Genomic DNA, 26,984 nt, shown 5'->3' with positions numbered 1-26,984 from the left:
TCACCCCCCGGTTATTTTGCTGCAGCTGGGCTGCGGCAACCAGGTGCTCAGGATGACATTGGGCACTTCACAGCCTTTTCATAGTTCCCCTACGTACTACTACCCATTTTCTCTGGTTTTTCTTTCCATGGAAGGGCCAGGGAAATTTCATTCCTATCCTGAAACCATTGTGGTCCCCTAAATCATGGTTGGTCATTCAGTTGGGGTCAGCAGGTTCTTGCTCTCTAGATTGTCCCATTGACTTTCCTTCCCTAAAGACTTCACACTATTTTCTAGTAGCTCCTGACAGTTGCCTAAGAAATATTTACCACTGGTACCCAGACAAGAACGTGTGAATGGAGGCGCTCGAATGAGCAATGAGAAAGCAAATCCAAGTGCGTAACCTTCTAAAGGTGAATCCTGGAGCAGTGTCTCCAAGAAGATGCAGCGTGATTCACTTGTGTTTCGCGTGAGTCACCTTTCCCCCCACATCCGCCGGTCTGCAGGTGTTGTGTGGAGAAGGGAACTGGTGATAGAACCTTATAACAAGTATGTCTACTTCACCTCGAAATTTACTTTTCAATTTGAAGCGCACAGCTTCTTGCTTTATAGCAACTAAAGACCAAAGCCCAGTAAAAGTTCTTTTCTGAATTGAATGTTCTACAGAGGATAGCTTTTAGCTGTCTCCTTTGTGATTTCTCCAGGACTGTCAGCAGGCAGTTAAGAGCTTTAGAAATTTGGAACTGGGGTAAGAAGATGGGTGTCTGCATGCCTGTCAGAAAGGCTATTGTAAGGAAATCCTGAGCAGCATTCAGACTTGCTGTTTTAATGCCAGTCCCTGCCTTCTCTGGACTTTTGGATGAGCAGAGAGAAGTCTCAACAGCCAGTTCTTCTTTTATTTGTTTGTTTGTTTGTTTTGTGGTGCTGGGGATTGAACCCATAGCCTTGTGCATGCAAGAAAACACTCTACCAACCTAGCTATATTCCCAGCCCTCAACAGCCAGTTCTTTTTTCTTCAAAATATGGTCATGTCATTTTCCTCTCTAAAAATTTCTAGTAGCTTCCTCTTTCCAAGAACATGAATTCCAAGCTTTTTAGCTTGGCACATAGGATCTTCACATTTAGTCCTTGCACATGTGTTGGTCCCTTCTCACTTCTTGACTCTTCTCCTTATGTTCTGGGATTTAAAAATTTCTCCCTAACATCTTAAATACTTTTACACAGGTACATTTTCTGTGTGTTTATGTTTTCTGCTAAGAATGGCTTTGCCCCCCTCTGCCTGGTGAACTCCTACTCAATCTTAAAGACTCAGTCCACAGCAAACTCCTTCATGTGGTTTCCTCCTTTGTACTCTCACCATTACATTGTATTTGATCCCAGCAGGCTGCCCCAGCTAGTATCTATTTCCTTGTTCACTTTTCATAGTCTTGAGCCAAGTCCTGGCAATTTCACTTTTACAATCCTTTAAATCCATGAACTTTTTTTTTTTTACTTTATATAACTAATTTAGACTTTCAAAATCTATCTCTGGAAATAGCTCCTAACTGATCTCTCAAACTTCCTGTCTCTTTGTCATTCACATCATCATTTATATTGCTGCTAGAAAAGTAATTCCAGTGTCCAGTTCCAAACATCTCCCTGTTCAAAAATCTACTTAGTGATTCTCAAGGTTAAAACTTCCTTGCTTGCTATTTGAGTGCCCAGCTGTACCTTAACATGCTCATCAAATATTACACTTCTGTATATTCTACTCCCTAGTTTGACCACTTATTATTCTGTGAATACTTTAGTATTTTTTGTATCCTTGTTTTTGCTCGGACTATGCCTATTGCCTCATTATAGAGAAGGCCCTGCTATATCTTTGACTACAGAAATTCTATTCAGGTCACCTTTAAAATCTCTAAAGATCCCTTCTGAACCTCCAGCCAGAGGTGACCCTTCTGCCCTCTGAGCCCAGACATTAGTTTGCTTGCAGTCTTCATGCATCAAGATCATCTGTCTATGTGTTGATCTGGGTTCATCTCAACCATGCAGGACTATATTTTATTGGTCTTGGTTATTTCTCTGAATGAAACATGGTTTCATTATGGTTTGCAAAGAACAAGGCTCAGTAGCTATGTGTTGAGTGAATAAAGGCATAAGTGTTGGGAAGGGGTAATGAAGGCTGGAAATGCACATTTTGAGTGAACAGGGCATGGCAGAGCAATCAATGAGCCTGAGGTAAAAGTAAAAGTAAAATAAATCCTCACAAAGCAGAAGTGTGGTAACCACTTCAGTTTGCTAAATAACTGTTGGAGAGGATTAAGATTAATAATATCTGCCCCCCCCCCCCCCAGTGCTTGGATTGAGCCAGGGCCAGCATGTTAGGAAGCATTCTATCACTAGACTACATCCCAGCCCAAGATCGATGTGCCTTTATGTGCCATGTGTGAAGACTTTCTTCTTCCATCAACCTTTTGAAACTGTGGCCTTATATTTGGCAAGGATGCTAAGTTCCATTTACTTGGTTTAGGAAATTAATTGTATCTGAAAGAAGTGCAACAAATCACAAATTCACTTTTTTTTTGCACTGGGGTTTGAACTCAGGGGCACTCGACCACTGAGCCACATCCCCAGCCCTATTTTGTATTTTATTTAGAGAGAGGGTCTCACTGAGTTGCTTAGCACCTTGCCATTGCTGAGGCTGGCTTTTAACTCGAGATGCTCCTGTCTCAGCCTCCCGACCTGCTGGGGTTATGGTTGTGCACTACCACACCCAGCACAAAGTTCACTTTTATTTTTCTTCCCCAAATACCTAGGTCAGAGCTGTAACATGTTGGTATATGCTATACCTGACAAGCTTCCAGCTGTGTTGGTCGTTCTGGAGAGCCCTTCTGATTCAAGCAGCAACCCTGGGCACCTGGGTTCCCACCTCTGAAACCTTAGAACCACTATCAGTGTCATTTCTCTACTTCCCTCCAGTACATCACAAAGAATCCAGGCCCCAATGCTGACTTTCTGTTCAACTTCAGGGAACTTACTTGAACTTCTTTATCTGTAGAGTGGTTACATCATCCTTCCTGTATCATGGTGAAAATTTAGCTTAGTTCTTTGTTTATAGAAGTGCGATGTAGGGATAGGGATGTAGCTCAGTTGGTAGAGTGCTTGCCTTGCATGCACAAGGCCCTGGATTCAATCCCCAACACCACACACACAAAAAGTGCTGGGTAAATGAATGGTTGCTTTCCTTTTTTCCTTCTCTGCAGCCATCTCAACATAAGAGGGCAGCCTTGTCCTATGCAGAACCCTAGCCTACATTTAATAACATATAGTTTTTCTAAATCCTCTGATTTAAATTTTTAAATGATTTTATTTTGGCATCAGATTTTCTCACAGTTCTACATGCTTTGGGAGAAAAAAAATGATAAAAAGGTAAACTAGAGTGAGAAATAAGCTATTCTTTTGAAGGAAAGAACATCTTAGTTTTCAAAGTCTATTGTAAAAAGTTAGCACAATAAATCTTTACAGAGTGTAGCTTTAGGTAAATTTGAGAAATAGGGCCATGAAAAGAATGAAAGATAAAGAATTTAAGAATAAAAGCCAAATGGTGCAAATATAAAATGTATAGCACTTTTACTGTTCGTAAATTGAACTCTCTGTGTTCTGGTGGATAACAATCTGACTGTCAATTAACCATGCAAAGTGCCTTGGTTAAAAAGGGAATTGCCACTGAAAGACATCATGGGATTACACCATCAATGAAAAATATGTGAATCATTCCAAAATGTTTAGTACTGCGGAACTGTTCCACAGTTCAGAGGTCGCATCATCAGTGGCCTGTTTCTGGCTGTCCGCTCACTTAGGGTGGAGAGGAGGGGCTGAGGGAAGGGCTAGCATCAGGAAAGTCAGGCTATGAGCCCATCAGCCTCTGCCAAACAGCAGGGGTCTAGATTCATAGTTTGATCTGCTGGTTGTTCAACTCTTATTTTCTTTTAAGTTGTGTTAGATAAACACTTTATTAGAAATGGCATTATAAGCACTTATTTCTACTTAGAAGTAGGTATTTCTATTTTTATTTTATTTGTGTGTGTAGATATAAAGGCTCACATCTCATAAGCATTTGAAGTTATGATGACCTGTCTCTGTGCACTTTTGGTGCCTGTTGTACCAAAGCCTTCTCTACAGTCAACCAAAAGTTTTTCTTTTCTGAGACTTTGTGGCAGCTGTAGAGTCAATGCAGAGTTCAAGGGGATCAAGGTGACAAAGATGGCAGGCAAGGATCTTATACTGTAGTGTGTGTGGGGGGCACTAAACAAGTAAAAACGCACTCCAGGTAATGTGATAAGTGCTTTGAAGACAATGTGATAGGGGACAGGAGCAGAGGGGACTATTTTAAGTAGGGTATCCAGGGAAGGATCTGCAAAGCTGATTCTTGAAAGTTAAGGAGCTTCTGTGCAAAAGGTCAGAAGAAAGTAGGTCTAGGCTGAAAAAACAGCAAATGCAAATGTCCTGAGGCAGGGGACCAGTTGGTGTGTTCATGAGACAGAGAAGAGACCAGCATGGCTGCAGCAAATTGAGCAGATGCGAAGGCTGGAGATGAGAGGCAGCTGGGCCAGACTACGGAGGCCTCATCAGCCACACAAGGCGCATGGGCTTCATTATAAATGCCAAGGGATGTCGCAGGGTAACTGTAAGCCGGGTTGGGACATGATATATTTGATGCTTTTAAAGCATCCCTCTGGACAGGCATGGTGGCACACACCTGAAATCTCAGCAGCTCCGGAGGGAGGCTGAGGCAGGAGGGCTGCGATTTCAAAGCCATCCCCAGCAACTTAGGCCCTGAGCAACTTGGCAAAACCCTGTCTCAAAAAAAAAAAAAAAAAGCTGGGGTCGTGGCTCAGCGGTAGAGTGCTCGCAAGCACGTGTGAGGCCCTGGGTTCAATCCTCAGCATCACATAAAAATAAATAAACAAAATATTGGGCTGGGGATGTGGCTCAAGCGGTGGCGCGCTCGCCTGGCATGCGTGCGGCCCGGGTTCGGTCCTTAGCACTACATACAGGCAAAGATGTTGTGTCCCCCGAGAACTAAAAAATAAATATTAAAAAATTCTCTCTCTCTTAAAAAAACAAAACAAAACAACAACAACAACAACAACAACAAAAAAAAAACCAAAACACAAATAGAACAAATCAAAGAAAACCTGGCTGGAGATGTAGCTCAGTGGTTAAGCACCCCTGGGTTCAATCCCTGGTATTCCACCCCCCAAAAATCCCTCTGATTGCTGTAAAGAAGAAAAGTTATAAAGGAAAGGAACAAGATTGGAAGACAGAGTATAAAGGTCCTGCTATGGTCCAGAGGAGGGTGACGGCAGTGTGGACAAGGCAGGGTGTAGGTGGATAGAAGGGGAAGAATCAAATGTGAAAGGTAATTCTGTGACTACAAATATATTTTGGCCTTGGGAAAAATAGTCATATGAAAATCTCAAGCTTTGCTTTTTTGTGTGTTTTTAATCTAACTTTTATGTTAGATGCTGGCAATAAATAAGTTGTATAATTCAAGGAATACATAAAGCAACCACTAAAGCCTTATAACTATTTAGGCCTCCTTGGCAGTTTGGTAATTCAAAATTTGAGCTATTTTCTTACCTCAGGGAGACCTTCAATGAAAGAATGGATATTTGCTGCATTTGCAACTTCTTTTATCTCATCTAATGATACAACGCGGCTGTTATCACCCTAGGCGATGTTCTCAGCGATGCTACAGTTGAAGAGCACAGGCTCTTGAGACACGATAGCTATTTGGGAACGGAGCCACTGTACATTCAACTCTTTTGCATCTACACCATCAAATAGCTGCCAAAAGCAGAATGGAGAATGGCATGTTAAGCTCTGACAACAGTATCATGTTACGTTTCACTGTATCCAGACATATACAAATCATAACAACAAAGGTAGGAATTCAAGCTATTTCAAAGCATAAGGTTACCTTGGAAGGCTCATAAATCATATGCTGTATAAGAAGCAAACCTATAACTCACTGAAATGACAACTTCAAACTTTCCTGACATTTCTAGAATTGGCCATATATTACAGAGATATGTCGGGGTCTGGATTAACCCCGGTGCTCTGTCCTGAAGTCAGATGGAAAATGACTTATGTCCTCAACAGGACCCCTTTGACGCCCAGTGAGAGAGTGGGTGTAGACTGATTCAGCAATCCTCATGTAAAGACGTGCCATTCTGCACATAGCCATGTGTGTTCACGTGGATATATACTGTCTTCAAAACATGACTATTATGTGATGGGGATTCTTCAGGGAAATCATGTAAGTTGAAGCTCGTGCCCTCCTATAGCTCATATTCTAGCAGAGAGGCAGAACCAACCAACCAACCAACCACACATGAACAAATTACTTAATACACTCAGAAAAAGAAAGTGCCAGGAAGACAGGGTAACAGACAGGACTGAGGCTGTGAAGAGGGTGTGGACAGGGGAAATGAAGGGAAGCAGGAAAGGATGAAGAATTGGGACATGATGGCGAGAAGTAGCCAGCAAGGAAGTTAGAGCGAGAACATTCTAGAAGAAAGGCTCACAGGTGTGTTTAAAGAACATATTGACATACAGTCCACCATGAGGGATATAAAGGAGCTGGGAGAGGGAGGTAGAGGCTAGATCATAAAAACTTTGACTACTATGCTAGACTCTGGTTTATTTTCACTGCAGTGAGAGACCATTAGAGGGTTTCAGGGAGTGAGTATGCTATACTATGTCCAAATAGGTCACTGATAACCTGGTTTGAGGGAGTCCTTTTTGGAAAACTACATTTTGCAAATATATATTGGGAATTTGGGAATCTGTGATGGTAAAAAGACTACACTGCAGGAGAGTAAGGAGTTACATGACCATCTGTGGCCTTTAGGAATGAACAGTGTTTTGTAGGAGGGAGAGGAAGGATAGGAAGCTCTGTGTGTGTGTGTGTGTGTGTGTGAGAGAGAGAGAGAGAGAGAGAGAGAGAGAGAGGGAGGGAGGAAGAAGTAGTGGTTGTGGCAGAGAGGTCATGGAAATCTAGAATATAACATACATAAGGTATAGTAAGATAAGTGCAAGGTAAGAAAAGTAACCCTTGTGTTCATAGGAAGAAGAGGTTCCATCTTTTTGAAATCAGGGCCCACATATAAAAAAATGCCCACAATATAAAAATGCAGATTCAAATGAGCCTTAATCTTGCCTAAGTTTTTGAGAGCTGGGAGGTGGGGATGGCCAGCAAGAACAGCAAAGCCTGACCAAGGAGGTCAAGGAAACTTTTATCTCTGTTTTAAACCAGAGCAGAATAAAGAGGGTTGATGTGGACATGAGACTTGTTCTCCACACCCATATTCTAAAAGAATTCCATGACTTTTAAGACCAAAATTCTGTTGCCAGAATGGTTTGAAGAATCTTTAGGTCATTGTATTTAACTTCAAAGTCCTAACCATCATTTCTGTTATTGATTTGCTTTGTTTTCTTAGTTAAGTCTTGTTGGGCTAGAGATTATTATTATTTTTTAACTTCTGCATTGTTTGCCATACCCAAACCAGTAAAGATGCTTAAGCCCAAGTGAATGTTAAAGAATAGTAGTGGTAAGCCCCAGATTAGGCGTATAAGCGCAGTCTTACCACTTGTCCTTTCACAGGGTCATAAAATCGCTGCAGAAGTTGAATAGAAGTACTTTTCCCACAGCCGCTGCTCCCAACGAATGCTACTGTCTTCCCTTTCTCAATGCTGAGGGATAAGCCGTGAAGGATGAAAACATCTGGGCGACATGGATAGAAGAAGGAGACTTCTCGAAACTCTAAGTTCCCCTCACATGTGTCCTACAAAAGGAATTTTGGAAGGGTGACTTAGAAAGGTTCTAACACATGGTAGCGCATTGGCTAAGCATTTCCTGAAAAGTGTGCATTTAAATTTTAAACATCACATTCATCTCTGTGGAGCTCCTAAACAAATGCTGGTTTCTTTCTTGTGTGTGTGTGTGTGTGTGTGGTGTTATATATGTTTCTTTTTCTTGCAGTGCAAGAGTTTGAACTTGAGACCACATGCATACTAAGCAAGCACTCTACCGCTGAGCTACATCCCTAGCCCTTGTTTATATTTTTATGCCCATATTTCTTGTTCTCTTCACCACTGGAATTCACTGAACTTCTAAAAAGCACTAGCTTCCTTCAGTTTGGCTACTCCAACAACAATCCATTCTGCAGATTAGCTGTTTGGTCAGATGCTCTGAATAAATACATCTTTCTTTAAATTTGGTGTGTGCTTTATAGAACTTTACTGCTAATCCAAAGAGTTGGGTCTTCATAAACTATAAGTATTATTTTGTAAATTGGGCTAGGTTTTACAATATGTAGATTGTATTTACATACATATAATACATACAATATTTTGAATTTCTCTTCATTTTCTTTTTTTAAAAAATAATTTTATTTATTTGTATTTATGTGGTGCTGAGGATCGAATCCAGTGCCTCACACATGCAAGGCAAACACTCTACCAACTGAGCTACAACCTCAGCCCTCTCTTTATTTTCAGTTGATCAATAGTCAGAGACAATTGCCTAAAAGTTTAGTTATCTATGTTTCAATCTCTTTAGTGATTGATAATTTGTATGTAAGCCAATATTAAGTATAATAAGGATGTCTTAAAATAATCTCTGGACCTATCAGTAAACTGATCATTAACTTTCCCTTTATATTTTTGGTGTATGAGATTTGGGGTTCTTTTGAACTTCATGCTTCCCCCAGTTGCTTTTTGTGGGTGGGTTGCTGAAGATTGAACCTAGGGCTTTACACATGCAAAGCAAGAGCTCAACCACTAAGCTACATCCCCAGCATGCCCCCTCCCTGATTATACTTTAAACACTATAAACTTTTGCTGTTAGTGTAAACATAAACTAAGAAGGTGTATGTGGATGTGGTGTATTGGGGTGGTAGTGATAGTTGGACTTTCACATGGATTCTTACAATCAGCTTTAACAGTAAGGTTTAGCAAATTCTGAGTCCAGCATGTGGTACCAGACAGGGGAACCATCAAAATATACATTATATTTATCTGGTTATCAATATAATGAAAAGTTAACGTGATCAGGAGTTCTAGCAGGAGATGAAAATATCTGGAATGACATATGCCAAAATGTAAGTGCGAGTAATATAGTTTAATTTTAGCTTATTCACTGTTTTCCATTTTGCCTCTACAACATACAAATATTATCTACAAAAAAATTAAAAAATAAATTCAGAAAAATAGAGTGCAATTACTTCTCTGTATGCTCTGATGCCTTTGGGAAAGGCATCCAGAGACTTTCTATAATCTCCTAGGCTTTAATACTCTAAAGAATGTATTCTGGGGTTGTGGTTGTAGCTCAGCGGTAGAGCGCTTGCCTAGCAAGTGTGAGGCCTTGAGTTGGATCCTCAGCACCACATAAAAATAAATAAATAAAAGTATTGTGTCCAATTACAACTAAAAATAAATATTAAAAAAAGAATGTATTCTTACTATTTTAAATTGTATTTGTTATGCTAAATTTCAATCATATACAAAAGTAGAGAGAAGAATATAATGGTCTTCCAGGTGACTATCACTCACCTTCAGCACTTATCAATATTTTCTAGTTTTGTTTGACCAGATTTTAATTTTGAAAAGCAGAGGAAATGATATTTAGTATTTACATGTTGAAAAAAAAAGATTAAATAAGATAATAGGTTAATTTTATAGTCTTTGGAAGAAAAATGTATACATTCTATGCCAAGCATATAGTTCCATAATAAAATATATTTGTGAGATACTCAATTCCTCTATTGTAATTTTAGAAAGAAACAAGAGTATTAGTACTATTATACATATACATCCTACGATTGAAAAAAGAAAAAGCTTCCTGGGTACTTTACTTTCCAAAACACAAGCATGAAATGAAATTTTATTTTAACTGTGTTGTATCTTTGAACTTTCTATTTTTTAGAATTTCAAGATTTTTTTATTTCTGTTAGTAACAATGGGCATTCCTTATGATAATTATGTAACTTAAGTGATACTGTATTGTTTAAAAGTGTCATGCAAACACATCTACTATTAAAATTCTAGAGAGAGATAGGTTTAAATGAAAAATTTCTTTTAAACATATACCTATAATGGCTATTCCTTGGCAATTCCTATCTATGAATTTAAAATGTCTGGAAAGGTCTTAAGAAATATATATTTGTCATAAAAGATTATTATTGGTGGGTTTATTTTAGAATTATTTAAGTTTCTATTAACTCCCTTCTAATATTCACAGACATTTAGAGTTTTTGGCTAAATTTGTGTGTAGTGGTTCCTTTTATTTTCTTTTGATGGTGGTAATCAGAGATAGAATTTAGGAGGACTACCACTGAGCTACATTCCCAGCCCTTTAACAATTTTTAAAAAAATTGAGGCAGGGTTTTACTAAGTTGTGTAGACCCTCATTAAGTTGCTCAGGCAGGCTTTGAATTTGCAATCCTCCTGACTCGGCCTCCTGAGTAGCTGGGATTATAGGTGTGCACCACTGCACCTGGCTAGTTCCTTTTTTGTCCACCTATGTTTGTAGGTATACCTCCCATGGAACCTGAAACAATAGGACATTATTTACTTTGCACATATTGTTAGAGGGAAAAAAATGAATTAACAGTCTAATGCAAATCTTCATCCAAGACTAACACTGTTGCTGTCTAAATAAGAACATTCTCATGGCATCAGGCAAATAAACTAAAACCACCTATTTTTAACACAAGAATATATTTTAGTAGTAGATAAAAAAAATCTAAGACAAGACTCCTTTCCTCCTTTGTAATGATAAAATTATTTTACACAAACTTTTAACTCCTTAAGTTACTGTTAACTACCTTTTGCAAAGTTAACAAATGCCTTCATTAAATAAGTAGACACTTAAAATCATAGTTGTGCTTACTGGCTTTTTCCCTTTTTGGCTGTGGCTGTCTATGGTTGGTTTCTTTTCCAACAAGGCAAACAGATGTGCAGCCCCAGATTTGGCCTTGGAATTTTCAGGTGCCAAAACAAGTGTCTCTCCCATGGCGATAGCTCCGTAGGCAATTGCAGTGAAAACTCTGCCAAAAGATAAAGCATTTGAATCTTAGGTCCATCTTAAGACAACAGAACTCCAAAAACAAAGGGAAAGCAGGCACAGGACTCCACTACTATGACTACATAGTACCATGAATGCCAAAGGACCAACAGGTATCTTTTTTTCTGCCATGTGCTCGGTATGCCAAAATAACCTTTGCAGCTTGGGTAATTTTAAAATGTCTCTTCTGGTTAGAGACACAGATCAAAGATCCCAACCCATGATTGGAAAACTTCTTAGCTACCCTAATGTAAGGCTTGCTTGCTTGGAGATTTGACAGAGAATTCAACTGACAAAAGGAAGAATAAGTCTCCAGTTGTGAGATCAGAATTGACACAGTAGATATGATGTAGGTTTTTTCTTTTTTTGCATATCATGTAGTGAGAACTGATCACTGAAGCTAAATGACTATCTGCCTGATGTGTTGCACTATTTAAAGAACAAATCATGGGGGTTGTACTTTCTTAGGTCTCCCAATCAAAATCTGACTTATATCTTATCAAAGATTGGAGGTTTGCTATAGATGATGATCTCAATTTCAAAGTTTGCTCATTATAAAATGGTAAGCAGGAAAGTCATATTTGGAAGCATACAGAATATTCAGTTATGCCATATAATGTGACTACGGTTAAATATTTTCCTCTTATTTTCTATTTCATTTTAGATATGAAAATACACATCTGGAATGAAAAACAATGCATTCTAGTAACCACTAATGCCGCAGTCCGGCTGCAGCAAAATAACCAGGGGGTGACGAGCAACTTGTGTACATTGATACAGCAGGAGTGGGAGCCCTTTATTGTAGGACAGGAGGGGTATTTATACATTCCACACAGCTTATCTTAATTAACATAAAATAGATACAGCTGTCAACCACACTTAATGGCTCGCTGGCGTTACTTCACAAACCACTCCCTCTGGCAAAATGCCAGGCGCCATCCAGACTTGTTTACAGACTAACATTTGCCAGGCGCCATCCTGACTTGTTTACAGACTCTAACACACTAAAAGAATAATTCAGCTAAAGCTGGACAAGACTCACTGGCAATATTTCAACATTAGACAATAAAAGGACATTGCTGAACCCAGTTGCTTGTTTGCTGTGCTGGATTCCAGCAAGGTAAACATGCTGGGCTACTAGTGAATTTCTCCCTCAGTGTATATACCTTAGTGAATTTTTTCTCCCTTTTGAATTTCTCACTCAGTACCTACCAAAGGTTGGGTGTTGTAATCTCTTGGTAACCTGGACCTTAGATCCTGAATCTTGTTGGCTTTACAAAGATCAAACACAGCATAAAACATAAAAGCAACCAGTTTACTAGGATGTCTGAAGCTAAAATTATTATAGTCAATAATGCTATGATGGTAAGGCATTTTTAGTGCTAATATTTATAGAAATTGTTTAGATCTCAAAATGCCATTCAAAATGCTTGATACCCAGTTGTAAACATCAAAGTTAAGTAACTCAAGAGTTTTTAAAAAATTTTTTAGTTGTAGATGGACACAGTATCTCCCTATTTATTTATTTATTTATTCATTCATTCATTCATTCATCTAAATACATAATTGCGAGGGTGGGGGCTTTAATCTAGCCCTTGTGCCTGTGGAAGGTAAATGACCCAAAGGAAAGGGAAGAGGTTTCAGTAGAGAAGGGACAGCACCTGCAAAAGCCCTGCCATTGCCTTTATCATGTACGTGCTGAGGGAGGTCTAGAGGGGTGGGTGCTGATGTTATGGGGGCCATGAGGAGCCTAGAGGGGGAGGGTGAACTGTGTGGTGATGGACTGACTACCTGGGGGTTGAGTCAGGGATACTAATCTTTACTCTTTTCCCCCAGATGGACTCCGTATAAAGGCAGGCCAAGAGCCATGCAGCTAGAAACCTGGTTTGCTACAGAACCTGTCCTAACCTAGACAGACCCAATTAGAGTGAGCTACACTGAAATTCTTTCCCACTCAACAAATGTTTATCATACAGCAACTGATGCCAAACTCCATAACAGAGTTTAACAAGGTCTTCCAATCTGGCTTAAACTCCTGGAGCATCTGAGTTGAGAGCCACCCCACCCCCAGAGAAATGCACAGGCCAGCTCTCCATGGCCCTGTGGGCCTGCAGGCATTCTGCCCATTGTGGATAAAAACAAGGAAAAATTCACTAGGATGACAAATATTTTAAAGTTACTAATAATACATATAATATTAATCTATAATTTCTTATGTGTCCCCTTCACACCTATGAATAAGTTTATAAGAAACATTCCACAGTTCAGAAATGATTTGCACATTGAACTCTTGAAGTAAATAAGTCAAACAGGAATTAAACTTGAAATTTAACTTTTGAAACTTTCATAAGCTAATTTTATCATGGAAGAAGAAATATTACCTAGAATTTATACTTATCTGGTACTGAATCACAGCCTTTGGGTTGGCACAGGGTTGAGAGAAGGAAGAGGTCTGGATGAGAGCAGCCCAGCATCTTCAGATGCTCCACCTGTCTTCCCTGGTGATAAGGGTTCTCTAACTTGAGCATGGTCACTCATCCTCACTATGTTGATCCTTTCAAACCTGTCTGAGCAATGGGTGAAATCCTGTCACCTATCTTTACTGTTAAGATAAAACTGGAATTTTATAAAAATCCTTGGGATAGGAACAACATGAAAAAAAGTATAGAAATGAAAAATCTTAATTTTAACATAATTGACCCAGGAATAAGCTGCACAGTTATGAGTTCCAATAGATTTGTATTCCCTGAACCCTACTCCCATATCCAGTTTGTAGGCCTTTGGTGACTTATCCTAAGAGAAAGTTTAGTGGCTCTGAAGCCAGACCATTGAGATTACATCCAATCTCCACTGTTCATTTACTATCTGTGTGACCTAGGGAGTTTTACTCAACTTCTCCGTGCTTCTGTTTTCTTATTGGCAAACAGATGATATGAATATCTACATCTTATAAGGTTGTTATAGAGTTATTAAGACAATTAAATACATAAATAATGTACAGTGCTTAGTACAGAGCCTGGAACATGAGTGCTCAGCAAATGTAAGTTTCTTTATTATTCCTCTCATGGAATGAGAATCAATGAGACACCTTCTGTTACAAAATAAGCCCTCACACTTTAGTAGAAATATTAACATAGCCGATCAAATCACAGCTTTTGAAGTTGCCACTCAGTAAGTTTTTCTCTCATGGATTGGAAGGCAGACTATCTTTCCTCCCGGAAGTGGTCTTTAAATGATTCCCATGCTCATTCTCCTTTTCCCCCTCCATCCATACAAGCTCAGAGATCCTCTTCTGTGGAAAGTCCTTTCCAAAAGAGATGGGTGGAAAAAAAATAAGCCCCTGAGGTTATCTGGTACTTTGGATCTTATGAGATATTTTTATATACATGATACCATTTGATCACCCAGGAGATAATTAGAGCAAAAACTCATATCACTGAACAAACAAGGAAACTCCAGCTCAGAAAAACTATGCAATTGGCCCAGGACCTCAGTCATGCCACTCTTAGGCTGGAACACGAGCCTCCTTGCTGTGTGTCTTCCTACGAAGTGCTCCTTCCAGTGAAAAGCTGACCCAATGACCTTTCCTGGCATGTTGTCCCCATCTTGGGATCTTCACAGGCCCTAGACAACTATTCTCCTTTGGTTTCTCTACTTGGATCCCTTTGGTGGTGGATCTGGCCTCCATTTTGTTCTCCCGTCTTTCTGAAAACCTCTGAGGAGCAGCCAGGCAGGAGCTGGGCTGCTATGGTAGTGAACAGGGAAAGAAGCCTTTACTATTTTTCTTTGCTTTAGCTAACTACGTCTGCTTTCCTAACAGTGATGATGACATGCACAGTTCTTCCATGCTACATAGCCTACAAAAGCAAAGATAGTGGTGGAGGTCCAGCGTGCTTCTTTCCATGACTTAGCATTTCAAGATGTCAAACACCTGTTGACATTTATTGGAAACTCACTTATGTTGCTCTTTTGGCTGATAACCACATTTAATAACAAAATTCCAATATTATTTCCTCTCAAGAACTGCATTTAGATTTTAGGAGGAGTGGCCAGAAACACAGGGGCTGTCTGTCTCTGCTTCTCAGGTAGTTTTCAAAGGCGTGGCTTTTATTATTGCTGTACCTACTGTCATGTTTTGATTTTCTCTTATGTGTTTGCTGTATTTAGCTTCTTACTCACAGAAGTAGAGGAAGGCCACCAAATAGGGTCTGGAGAGTTACAGAAACCTACGCTGGGCACCAGTGCTTGCTGAACTATATTACAAAAGGCAAGTCAGAATCCTGCCTGATAGCACCGATATAAAATGGAATAGGAGAAAATAAAGGTATTTTGTATTTTCAAAACACTATACATTTATAGCAAAGTAACAAATCCAATGTTGCCAGTTTAAGAAAAGGAGAGGTAATGTGTTTTGCTTCACACATGGATATGGGAACCTAGACAAGAGATTTTCTAATTGCCTAATCCCTGGCTCCAAGGCTGTAGATTAAAAATGTTATCACCTTATGTAAATGCTCATTTCAGAGAAACTTCTACAATAATCAACAATGATTATTGTAGAAGTACAATAATGAAGGTAAACAAGAGACCAATTTTATCTTAAGTCATACATGTTGACTTTTTTTTTTCTTTTGAGGATCTTTCTCTAAACAGATGTTCTGATAATCTAATATGAGCACATTAAGAGATTCTGATGTTAAAACTTTGGTGTGTGTCATTTTTTTTTAAGTTAAGGAAGGACAAAATACTTTTATTTTATTTATTTATATGTGATGTTGAGGATTGAACCCACATGCAAGGCAAGTGCTCTACCACTGAGCCTCCACTCCAGCCCCTGTGTCACCCTTTTCTAAGGTATACTGTCATTTCTGAAAGAGAGATAGTATATCCCACGCCTGTAGGTATAAACCTTGAAAATACATTCACAGTGTATTGATAAAAATCTTTACTTTTAAAAATAAACTAAAATATGACTTCCCCCTTTTATTTTTCTGTAGCAAACCACAATATAGGAGATTAAATCCAGGGCCTCATGCATGTTAGGCAAGTGTTCTAGCACTGATCTATATCCCCAGCCTCATTTCTTTTGTTCTGAGACAGGGTCTCTCTAGGTTGCTCAGGCTGGCTTAAAACTTGGGATCCTCTTGCCTTAGCTGCTAAGACTATAGGTGTGTGCTGTCACACATGGCTCATTCGTATTTCTTTAAATGTGAACCTCAGATCTTATGCCTTGGAATGATATGGGGTGTTTGCTTAAATGCCTTACATCAGAACAGTGAATCAGACTTTGTGGTGTGAGCTCCAAGCATCCACATTTTTTTTTTTACCAGTTTCTTGATTCATGAGTTGGGAAAGCATTTATTTGGAGAATGGCACAAAGATATTTTTACTTACAAAGAATTATGTAAAATCCTACTAGAATTCTAGTAGGAATGAATTTTTTTTTTTTGTAAACCTCTTCCATTCAATTAGTTGATTAGAAAGGAAGCTATATTTCATTCTGAATCTGGAAGTCACAGAATCTTCTAGGCCAGATATAACGCAGTATGTCTAAAGGATGCTTTTGTACATTCATGATAGAAAAGGTCATAAGGTGTCTAAGAAGAATAAAGATTTGGTGTTGAAGAAAAATTTCATCTATTCCATTACACACAGTACCATACTCTTATTTCCAAGAGAAACTTATTGTGTCCATAATATAATAGTATGGGCATTGTTACTCTGAAGGCTTTTTGAATGAAACTAAAAAAACAAAACAAAACAAAAAACAGTGATACTAGCTGCTGTAGCGCAAACAACTCCCTGTTTCTTCCTTCCCTTGGGATATAATTCATGAATAATTATTCTTATGTTAATTGTCCTACATATATTCTGACAGCTAAAATGCTTATGTCTTTAGAAGAGACCTTTTCAATGAATTTAATTAAAAGAAGTATACTAGGCCAGCGTGTGTGTATGTATATGTGTGTGTGCGCGAGTGCTGATTGGGGGACATGTTGTATTGAGGCCTTTTTATTCTCCTATATTACTGGGCTACAGAATAATCTAAGCAAGCCATCTGTTTCATTTCTGTTAAGAATCAGCTCAGATCTGGATATTCAAATATTTGTAAAACTAAGAAAGGATTACTGAAAAATTTTTTTTTATGTGTGTGTGGAAATATTCTTTGAATATTTGGCTAAGCATTAGTAATAGTAATAGTAAATACATACTAAACAAAGACTGGCATGAACTTGAATTTGTGCTTTGCTACTTGCTGATTATGTGGCTTTGAGCAAGTTTAGTCTTGAGTCTTAATTTTTCTTTTTGGTACCAGGGATTGGCGGGTACTTGACTACTGAGCCACATCTCTAGCCCTATTTTTTATTTTATTTAGAAACAGGGTCTCATTGAGTTACTTAGTGCCTCACAGTTGCTGAGGTTGGCTTTGAACTTGCAATTCTCTTGTCTTAACCTCCCAAGCTGCTGGGATTACAAGTATGTGCCACCACGCCCGGGTTAAGTCTTAATTTTTTCCTACCTGCAAAGTAGGAATAATTTTATTTCATAGAGTAGTTTAGAAGATGAAGCAGGCAATGCATGAGCAATCCTTGGTATTGAGCAAAGGTGTAATTGGTAGCGATTATTGTGGGCAATGGAATGGTTGGAGTCTTGAGAGTCCCCTTTCAGGAAACATTCTCTTTGGCCTTGCTTGCTGGCATGAAACAGATTGGCTGTGGAGGAATATGGTGGCTAAGATCCTCTTGCCAGAGGATCTCTTCCACAGAAACATCACGTTGTATAGCTCATGTACCAAAATAACATGAGCTTCACAAGAGCTAAGAAAATCAGGTGAGAGACCACCTAATAAAATGAAAATATTATTAATGAAGACAGGAAGGATAAAGCTGACTGTATCACCTCTCCCTCAACTCCACGAGGCCAAGCATGGCCCTACCCCTAGGCTAATGCGTGTGACTGAGCTGCTACAACTGATAGACCAAGTGCTGACTGTCACCAACTCTCCTCCAACCCTGGGTGGCTGGGCCACAGGATTCTACCCGCTGGGAGGCAGGGAATGAAAACTAGCATAGGATTTTGTCTTGGAGCCCAGTGCCAGGTCTGCTGTGGTGAGACCAAGTATCCAGTAGAAATTGAAGGCCCTGTAGGCAGGCCAGCTCTAAACTAGCCTGTTATGGGATCTAGACTGGCCATGGCATTAGGCAGATCTTTGCGCTGGTGGGAAAGATTTGAGTTTTGGTCTGCATTATTTCCAGCCTTGGAGTGGGCCCTGGGGTATACTTGCCCTCCTGCAAATGTATAGGTCCTGCAGCATAAGACTCAGTGCAACCCAGTTTAATGTCAACCTTGATGGTAAGGGACTCTCTCTATCACCTGTTCCCTAACCTCAGGCAGCACAACTAACACTAGGCTTGTCCTCATAGACAAAGCTCTAGAATTTCCCTGGTACCCAGTGGCCAGGCACCTGCCCTTCCATGGGACAGGCTTGTGTTTTGACTTGCATCACTGCCAGCTGTGGTGTGGTCCTCTGTCCCCTTTAAAACTGTGCATGTCCTTAGGGCTGTGAGATTCAGGTATGACCCAGCTTAGTCTCAGCCTGGGTGGCCATGAGACTGCCTTTACCAAAACTACCCAAACTCAGGCAGCATAGAGTGGTGAAGATCCCACTTACTGGGGATAGAACAGGGTATGAGCTCAAAACTTTGCCAAGAAACTTAGTGCTGGGCTGGTAAATATTAGCAGTGGGCAGATCCCAACAGCTCCCACTATCAGGCCTGCCTGTTAAGAGAATGTCTGGGACAGCTCCAGTGCCAGGGGAAGACATCTGCACTGGTTCATTGGACTTCTGCTCTGGCCACTATCACCTGTGACTGACTGCTGCAGGCTTGGGCCATTAGTCCACTTCAGCAATAGTCAGGTCTCACTCCAGTGTTATGCTGGTCTTGGTGGGCTATGAGGTCACATGTGACATAGCTTGGTGGCATTGCTGGCCCAGAGATGGCTGAGGCTGGTCCACTCATGGTGACTCTGACCAGAACCAGGTAGAATCACACCTGGTTACTAGAGGATGGGGGAGTAGGTGGGGAAGGGGGAGAGACAGGGAAATATTGATCAATGGGCACTGAGTTACAGTTAGAGAAAGAAGTTCTGTGCTGTTGCATACTAGGGTGACAGTAATGTGCTGTAAATTTTAAAAAGCTAGAAGAAAGAATTTTGAAGTTTTTTGCCATAAACGAATGGAAAATATTGGAGGAGATGAGTATATTTAACCTAATTTAAACATTATGCAAAGCATACATGTACTATAACATTAATATGCATAAGTTTTGTGGATCATTTACAAAATAAAAAAAATTTTTAAAAAAGTGATTGGCATGATTTTGAGATTGTATCATTTTTGAATTAAGCATATTCCCTGCTTAGTTTTATTTATTTTTATTTTTATTTTTTTTAAATTTTAATATTTATTTATTTTTTTTTAGTTCTTGGCAGACACAACATCTTTGTTCATATGTGGTGCTGAGGATCGGACCCGGGCCCCACGCATGCCAGGCGAGCGCGCTGCCGCTTGAGCCACATCCCCGGCCCCTCTCTGCTTAGTTTTAATGCAGACAAATTTCAGTGCAAGAAGAAGGAGATTCCCAGTTATACACATCATAGTTTTATGTAAATAACTGTAGGATCAGTCTTCCTGCTCACACACCTGGTGTTAGATGTATGGATACAGAAAGGAAAAAAAAAAAAAACAATTTAAATCTGTGAAACACAGGAGCAGTGTCAAGTTGATCCTGGAGGCATATTTCTACTTTCCTTATTGTATTTTTTGTTGCTGAGGATCGAACCCAGGGCTTCAAGCATGCCAGGCAAGTACTCTGTCACTGAGCTATACCCTCAGCCCTCTCCCTTTATTTCTGACTCCATTATTCATTTAATAAATATTTAATATGTGCTGTGTCTACTGCTTGTTGTGGGATTTAAGGAAATATCCTTAATAATAAGATAGTCTAAGACCACAAGAAATACAGAAACAAAAAAGACAATCTCAAATTGTGATGTGCTATTAAAAAACCGTAATAATGGGAAAGATGAGGAGGGAATGGTACAGGGACCACTTTGGTTCTTCAGTGAAAGCCTCTCTGAGGAGCAGATGTGGGAGTGGAAGCTTGATAATAAAGAGGCCTGGCACAGACCTGGGGAGTGATCGTTCAGGTAAACAGAAGAGCCTGCAAAGTGCAAAGACACTGAAGTGGAGAGTTCCAGGGACAGTTCCAGGGACAGTGTGGGGCTGCTATGTATTTCACAAAAGGGACAGTGATAGATGAGGTTGGAAGGAAGGCAGAAGCCTCATCATGTGGGGCTTTTAGGTCACGGTAAGGAATTTTGATTTATTCAAACTTTAATTGAAAGTCATGACACTATTTTAATGAATCAATACATTGGTTTTATGGTTTAAAATTTTAATTCTGCTTGGGACACATTAAGATATTTTAGAAAGTAGTTGGATAAGAGTTTAATGTTCAGGGACAGGGTCAGAGATGGAACTACAAGAGAAGAAAGTTATTGGGACATTTGTGGTAAACTGTCAGACTGAGTGAGACCATCAATGAGAACGTATGGATGAAAGTTCTGAGAGCTCTCCACCCTTCAATACAAAGAAGCCCAACAGAGAACAGGAGCCAGTAAGGCAAGGAGTGAAGCCCGGAAAGAAAAGTGTTTCAGGAAAGATTCGTGAAATGCCCCTGAGGGCTGAAGTGGGGTTGAAGCCAGTGATGACCTTGGCCATGAGTCTTTCTAGTAACGTGGTGGGAAATAAGTCTTGTCCAGAAGCAGTTTAGGAGAGACTAGAGATGAGAAGGTGTCCAGAGCAAGAAGAGGCAATCTTTTGGGATCTGGCTGCAAAGGACAGCAAAGACCTTGGAGATAGGTAGGAGGGGCCTTAAGGGGAGGATTTTTCTTTTCTTTCTTTTTTTCTTTCTGAAGATACGTGATTATAAAGCAAAGAGAGCGTAATGACAGAGAACTTGAAGAGAAGGCTTGAACATCTTCTGTGAGAGTTTATAAAATCATATGACATCCTATATTGCTGTGACTGTTTAACTGGCTTGCTTTCTAATCCCCAAGACCAGTTGTGCTGAAAGAATGGTTCCCTGGGGATGTGAGAAGGTATGAAAATTTAGAGCAACACAAGGACATTTTTCTGAGTTTCAAGCAATGGGTTTGTAATCAAACTTTTATAAGCTTGGGAGTGCCTGCACGACATTACAACCAAGGGAATTCTGTTGATTAAATGGGGGCCTATGAACTGAATAAATTAATTTATGTGATGCCAGATTTTGCTTCTTCTTAATCTGACTAATTAGCCTATGTAATCAGAATGAAGCCCGGGGCTACATGCCATAATTGTTTATAGGTTCACACGGGCAACACTGCCCATTGTTTCAGAGGCTAGGAGAACAAAGTAGAACAGGGACCCTGTGTTTTTCTGTTGAAATTTTAAATACAGATATCCCATTGTACAAGAAAATCTCCCTTCAGGAAACTGCTAAGTACTGTTTTCTGCTAAACTGCTTAATCTTACCTCATCATTAGGTAAGATTCAGGAAAACTGGATTGGTGAACTGTGGATTGTTTTCTCATCAGTGCCTAGCAAAGAAACTTCCTGGGAATCTTAGTCTGCACTTAATAAATGAAAATATTTTCATGTGATTAGAAAGTAAAACTGATTCCAAGTTTTTCTGAAATTATTTGGCTTCAAACAAGCTCAGGCCATTTCCTCAAATGGAACATGACCACAAATGCAAACATGTGCCACCAATGAAGGTATTCAAAGGAACATCCTGAGACTTGAGGGGTAGCACCCAGAGAGGTGTTCCCAGGTGTTTCCTAAGTGGCAGCCTTCTGGGAACAGGTATAATCTCCCAAGTCATCATTCAGAGGAAGCTGCTTCTTGCTTGGATGCACATGTTTCAGTGAGCTTGTTGAAAAAGCATAATGCCACTTTTTGAGTCAAATATTTTATGGATTTTCTTTAGATCTAAAGGTTTAATGATGACATTTATGATAAAATTAGCCATTAAATTTGAGTGTGCATTCTGGGCTTCCTATTACTGACATTACAGACGTAGGAAACTCAGAATGAACACTACAAATTGGAATTTCTGATTTCAGTTAGTTGTATTTAGGTTATTTCTGTGAAGTAAAGAAATTCATAACTTGATGAACCGAATTCTAAAATATCACCTTCAACCAACGTGTTGTGAAAGAAAGCCTCACTGGCAATCATGATTAACTCCCAACTGTGACTTTTCTGAAGGGGAACACTCATTTATATACTTTGTTTTCTGAAGTGTTTACTTAGCAAAGAACTCAGCCTTATTGATTTGTAGTCATACTTAATATTATTAAGATATCTTAATTCTGGGAATTCCATAAAGTCTTGCAAATTCCCTGAGGAGTGGATATCATGAAGACATATGTTGTTCCTGCATTCCCACATTCTAGAAAAAAAAATCTGTGAGTGATTCATTTGGGGATTCAATTCAGATTATTAGTATTATATAGGTATCAGTATTTTACCATTAATTTAAAAAAATTTCTTTTTCAGGTGTAGTTGGACATAATACCTTTATTTATTTATTTATTTTTATGTGATGCTGAGGATTGAACCCAGTGCCCTGCACATGCTAGACAAGCACTCTACTGCTGAGCCACAACCCCAGCTCCCCCCCTTACCATTAAATATCTAAAGAAAGTTTAATATTTTTACAGCTATTAAGCAACAAAAATAGCTTGATTTAATCATTTCACATTATGAACATATATTAAAATATTACATTGTACTCCACAAACTTATAATATGCACAGTAATTTTCTACCAGTTAAAAATCAAACATATATTTACATATATATTTACATACACACACATATATACACATACATATATGTATATATTTAAGTTTTCTAAGCACACCTTGCCCACATGTATGATTTAAATGACAATTCTCTGTATAAACTAGACACCTTTGGTTAATATGACCCACTTACACGGTCTTTGTATATGCACAACTTACATGAACATGCCCTCTGGTGTCATTCGTCCAGTTTGAAATAAATAGGCTCCAAATCTAAATGCTGCTGCATAGGCAAAATACACAAAGGCATGGCTGAATGCATAACAGCTTCCTATGATCTGTCCTTTCTTCAAGGTATTTCTGAAATGCATAATTTACCAAACAATGGTGCATGAGTTATAGTTGGATCAACTTAATACATGTAACATAATGAATATAGCACCTTGAAAAGTTATCATTTAGTGGATATGTATTTTAAGTATTAAATAAATGAGATTTTCTTTTTACTACTGAGAATTGTTATAGAGAAGACACGAGATAATGATTTTCTCTATAGTGATATACTCTATGGTTTAACAAAGATGTCTTTATTTCCAAATGAATGGACAAAGTCTGTGAAAGGGTAGTAAAGAAATTTAGTTTAGAGAAATGAATAAATATTCTCTAATTATCTACAACAATCTTGCATTAATAGAATACATAGAGGCAATTAAAGGGTGATACCAACCACAGGCACGAGTGCAGAAGTGTATAAAGTAATCAGAGTGTCGCTAAGCCAGTGTGATAAGGGGGGCTAGTTTAATAAACAGGTTTGCTGTAAATACATTTTTTTAAAAAAATTTTTTTAGTTGTTGATGGACCTTTATTTTATTTTTTTGTTTATATGTGGTGCTGAGAATCGAACCCAGCACCTCACACATGCTAGGCAAGTGCTCTACCACTTGAGTCACAACCCTTGCCCTATACATTTGTTTTAAAACATAAACTATCCTAGAGATTTAAAGTAAAGGGATGGACACTCTTTCTTTCTTGAATACGTTACTTCCTGAAGTCTTTTTTCTGGATAATAAGACAGATATGTACACTTCAGTGACATGGAAGACCTAAAATGTTTATTTTTAATTGTGTTTGCCCTTGAGTTTTCTTCATGTCTTCTTAGTAAAGTTGTGTGAGAAATTATGATAGGCCACTCTCGGGAAAGATTCTAGAGCAGGTGGATTGCCAGGCAAACTGCCAGAGTATTGGGAAGCACTGATGTTACAGGATAGCACAGTCAACAGCATCGGGATAGTCACCTGTATTGGATCTGAAGAGTCTCCTCATATGTTTGCTCAAAGGCTTTCTCTCTTGTTAATGACACTATAGTATGTATGTTCTCCACAGCTTCAGTTGCTGTCTTATAAAATAGGACAATACAATAAGGAAATAAAGTTAGTAATGCTTATACTTTTCTTGGTAGTGAATTCTAGTCACGTACACTGGGGACATTGTAAGTATATCGGGTCAATAAGATTTTCTGTCAAGTATTCTTACCTTCCTCCCTCCATCTCCAAAAATAAGATCCAAAAATTACATTTCGGGTAATAAGCTTAAGGCACAAATTTTTTTGAAAAGATTTAGTGTACCAAGTTTAGCCTCTTCAAGTCTTTACTGAATATCAGTTTAAATTGGTTCCATGGGCTGGGGAATATAACATTAGTGAGCTTTATGTTCATATACAAAGGGTTTTCTTATAAATTATGAAACAATTCAAGTAAAAGATAGCAGAGAGAATCAAAGAAATAATTGTTTTATTCTAGAACAGAAATGCAAATAGCAACTAAAAAGGACTCAGGAACATTTCATAATAATATCATGTGATGTGGCTATACAATTATTTATAAGATAAAGCCATTTCTCATTTTCATGTCTGTGAATTTAAAAAGATATTGAATACAAATATAATTAATGCTTTCCCATATTTATAGAGTTTTCAAAAAGAATGTATAATAGCATGGGATCTCAAACACAGGAGGCTTTTGGCTTATAAGAACTATTTGGACATGAAAACAGACTGGCTAGAAAGAGAAACTTCCCATTTTCTCTTAGACTGGCTCTGTAGGTTCTGTAGGTTGTGGGACAGGTAGACATCCAGCATTATTTATTTATTTTGTGATGCGGGGGACCAAACCCAGGACCTTGTGCATGCTAGGCAAGCATGCTACCAACTGAGCTACATCCCCAGCCCCACCCAGCATTATTTGAAGGATAATTTGGGTTGCAGCAGAGAACCAGATTTCTGAATTGTGGTTAGGACACCCGGATTCTGCTTTCAATTTTGATGTTGAGTTGTTTAAAATTCTCATTAATTTCAAAATGAACTCAAAGAGTGCTTTTTAAAAACACATTGTGTAGTATGTAAGGAAGATAGATATGAATGCTGAAGTTTCATTTGAGGGGGAAAATACATGAACAACAACGAAAAGCCTTTGTGATTAATTTTGACAAAGAGAGAAAGATCGATCCTTACAGACACCTGGAAAATACTGTACCCTTTAAAAATAAAGCCATTTTAAGTATGAAAAATAAAATGTTTGATGATCTATTCAAATCTATACACATAATTAAAGAAGAACCAATATGTTTTATTGGTCTATATTCTAAATTTGTCTTTGGTAAACTACTTACTGAAAGCTATAGGGAAAGAACTCAGATTGACTATTTGGTGTTATTGATGGTATAGTTTGAGGTTACTCTAATGATACAAAAGAAAAGTCAAGGAGATATGTAACTAAAGCTCTTGGTACAAAAAATAAGATGAGGACAATCTAATTAATGTTTCATGAATTTAGAATTTGTGCAACTTCTAAATCATACCATTTAGGCTAAATAACTGCTTACTGCTTCTGAGGCAATTATTTGGTACATAGTTGAGTCTGCATAACTCAGCTGACATTCCAGGGTCCTTATCTAGTACAAGAAAAGTGGAGAGGTTCAAGGGTCAGGCACAACAGATTAGCTGACTCGAGCTCTGCATTCCAGCTCATTCATGGTCTTTATACTGTTCCAGCCTTGTTCCAGTTTCTGTGATATAGACCATAAAGACGTCTAAATCATTTTTATATTCAGAAGATGTTCACCACTGTGGTAAATGATTACGGTTACCTGTGTATCCATACCATGAGAGGAATAGCCTAAGCCCTGGAATATGTGGCTTAGAGAAGACTCAGTATCTTCATGATGCAGCTTCTGAAAGGCTGTCATAAAACTCAGGTTTTGGACTTTTTCCAAGATGAAAGCCAAGAAGAGCAGGATAGAAGTCATCGAAAATAAAATTTAAAAGCCCCAAACTAACAAAACCTCACAAAACCCCTAACAACAACAACAACAACAACAAAATCCATTACTGCCTACTGCCAGGGTTATCTAAGGGTAGACTGGGAAAGTAATGCTTTGCTTACCACTGAGTGAAAGAGTGGGTACTTAATAATGTCCTTTGTCATTATGTGCTTCCGGTCTTCCAGCCACTATTCTAAGTGTTTTCCATATGCTAATGCTATTTTGTGTGATACACAAATCTGTAAGTGGATACTATTATTATTCCCATTTACAAGGGAGAAAACAAAAGGTCACAAAGGTTCACATAACATGCTCATATCATACATGTTTTAGTGACATAAAGTGAATTCTAACTCAGCCAATTTGACTGCAGATCCTGTGCTGTAATGGACCCTATCACCATGCCTTGTCTATATCCTGTTGTATACTGGTCTGGTCTCTGTGTGTGTGTGTATATCTATCTATATGTATGTGTTGAGAGCCACAGCCAAAGGGGCCCCAGCAAACTTCCAGCTGCCAGCAAACTTCCAGCTGCCGGCTGATGATTGGCTCACAGCGGCCCCAGCAACATCTAGCTGATTGGCTCCTCGGCCCCAGCAACATCTAGCTGATTGGCTCCTCTGCGGTGATGCTCATTGGACTGTTTCCCTGCCCTTTCAGACCACGGAGCTGCTCATTGGGGGACTTTTTTTGGCTCCGCCCACGTGACCAGCCAATCGGCC

At 38.9% G+C, this 26,984-nt stretch overlaps 1 protein-coding gene across 1 annotated transcript in view; it reads right to left on the bottom strand.

The window, feature by feature from the left end:
* Abcb5 (ATP binding cassette subfamily B member 5) overlaps positions 1–26,984 on the bottom strand; it is a 122,616-nt gene that overhangs the window by 2,734 nt on the left and 92,898 nt on the right. Inside the window, 5 exon segments of the mRNA XM_015498146.1 lie at positions 5,605–5,811; positions 7,614–7,811; positions 10,919–11,075; positions 23,164–23,304; positions 24,240–24,340. Of these exon segments, the coding sequence (XP_015353632.1) occupies positions 5,605–5,811; positions 7,614–7,811; positions 10,919–11,075; positions 23,164–23,304; positions 24,240–24,340 (804 nt within the window).

This window comes from Marmota marmota, unplaced genomic scaffold (assembly GCF_001458135.2).
Source record: "Marmota marmota marmota unplaced genomic scaffold, marMar, whole genome shotgun sequence".
NCBI classification, from domain to species: Eukaryota; Metazoa; Chordata; class Mammalia; order Rodentia; family Sciuridae; genus Marmota; species Marmota marmota.
Note: the sequence above shows the minus strand (reverse complement) of the source record. Positions and strands in the feature narration are given on the sequence as shown.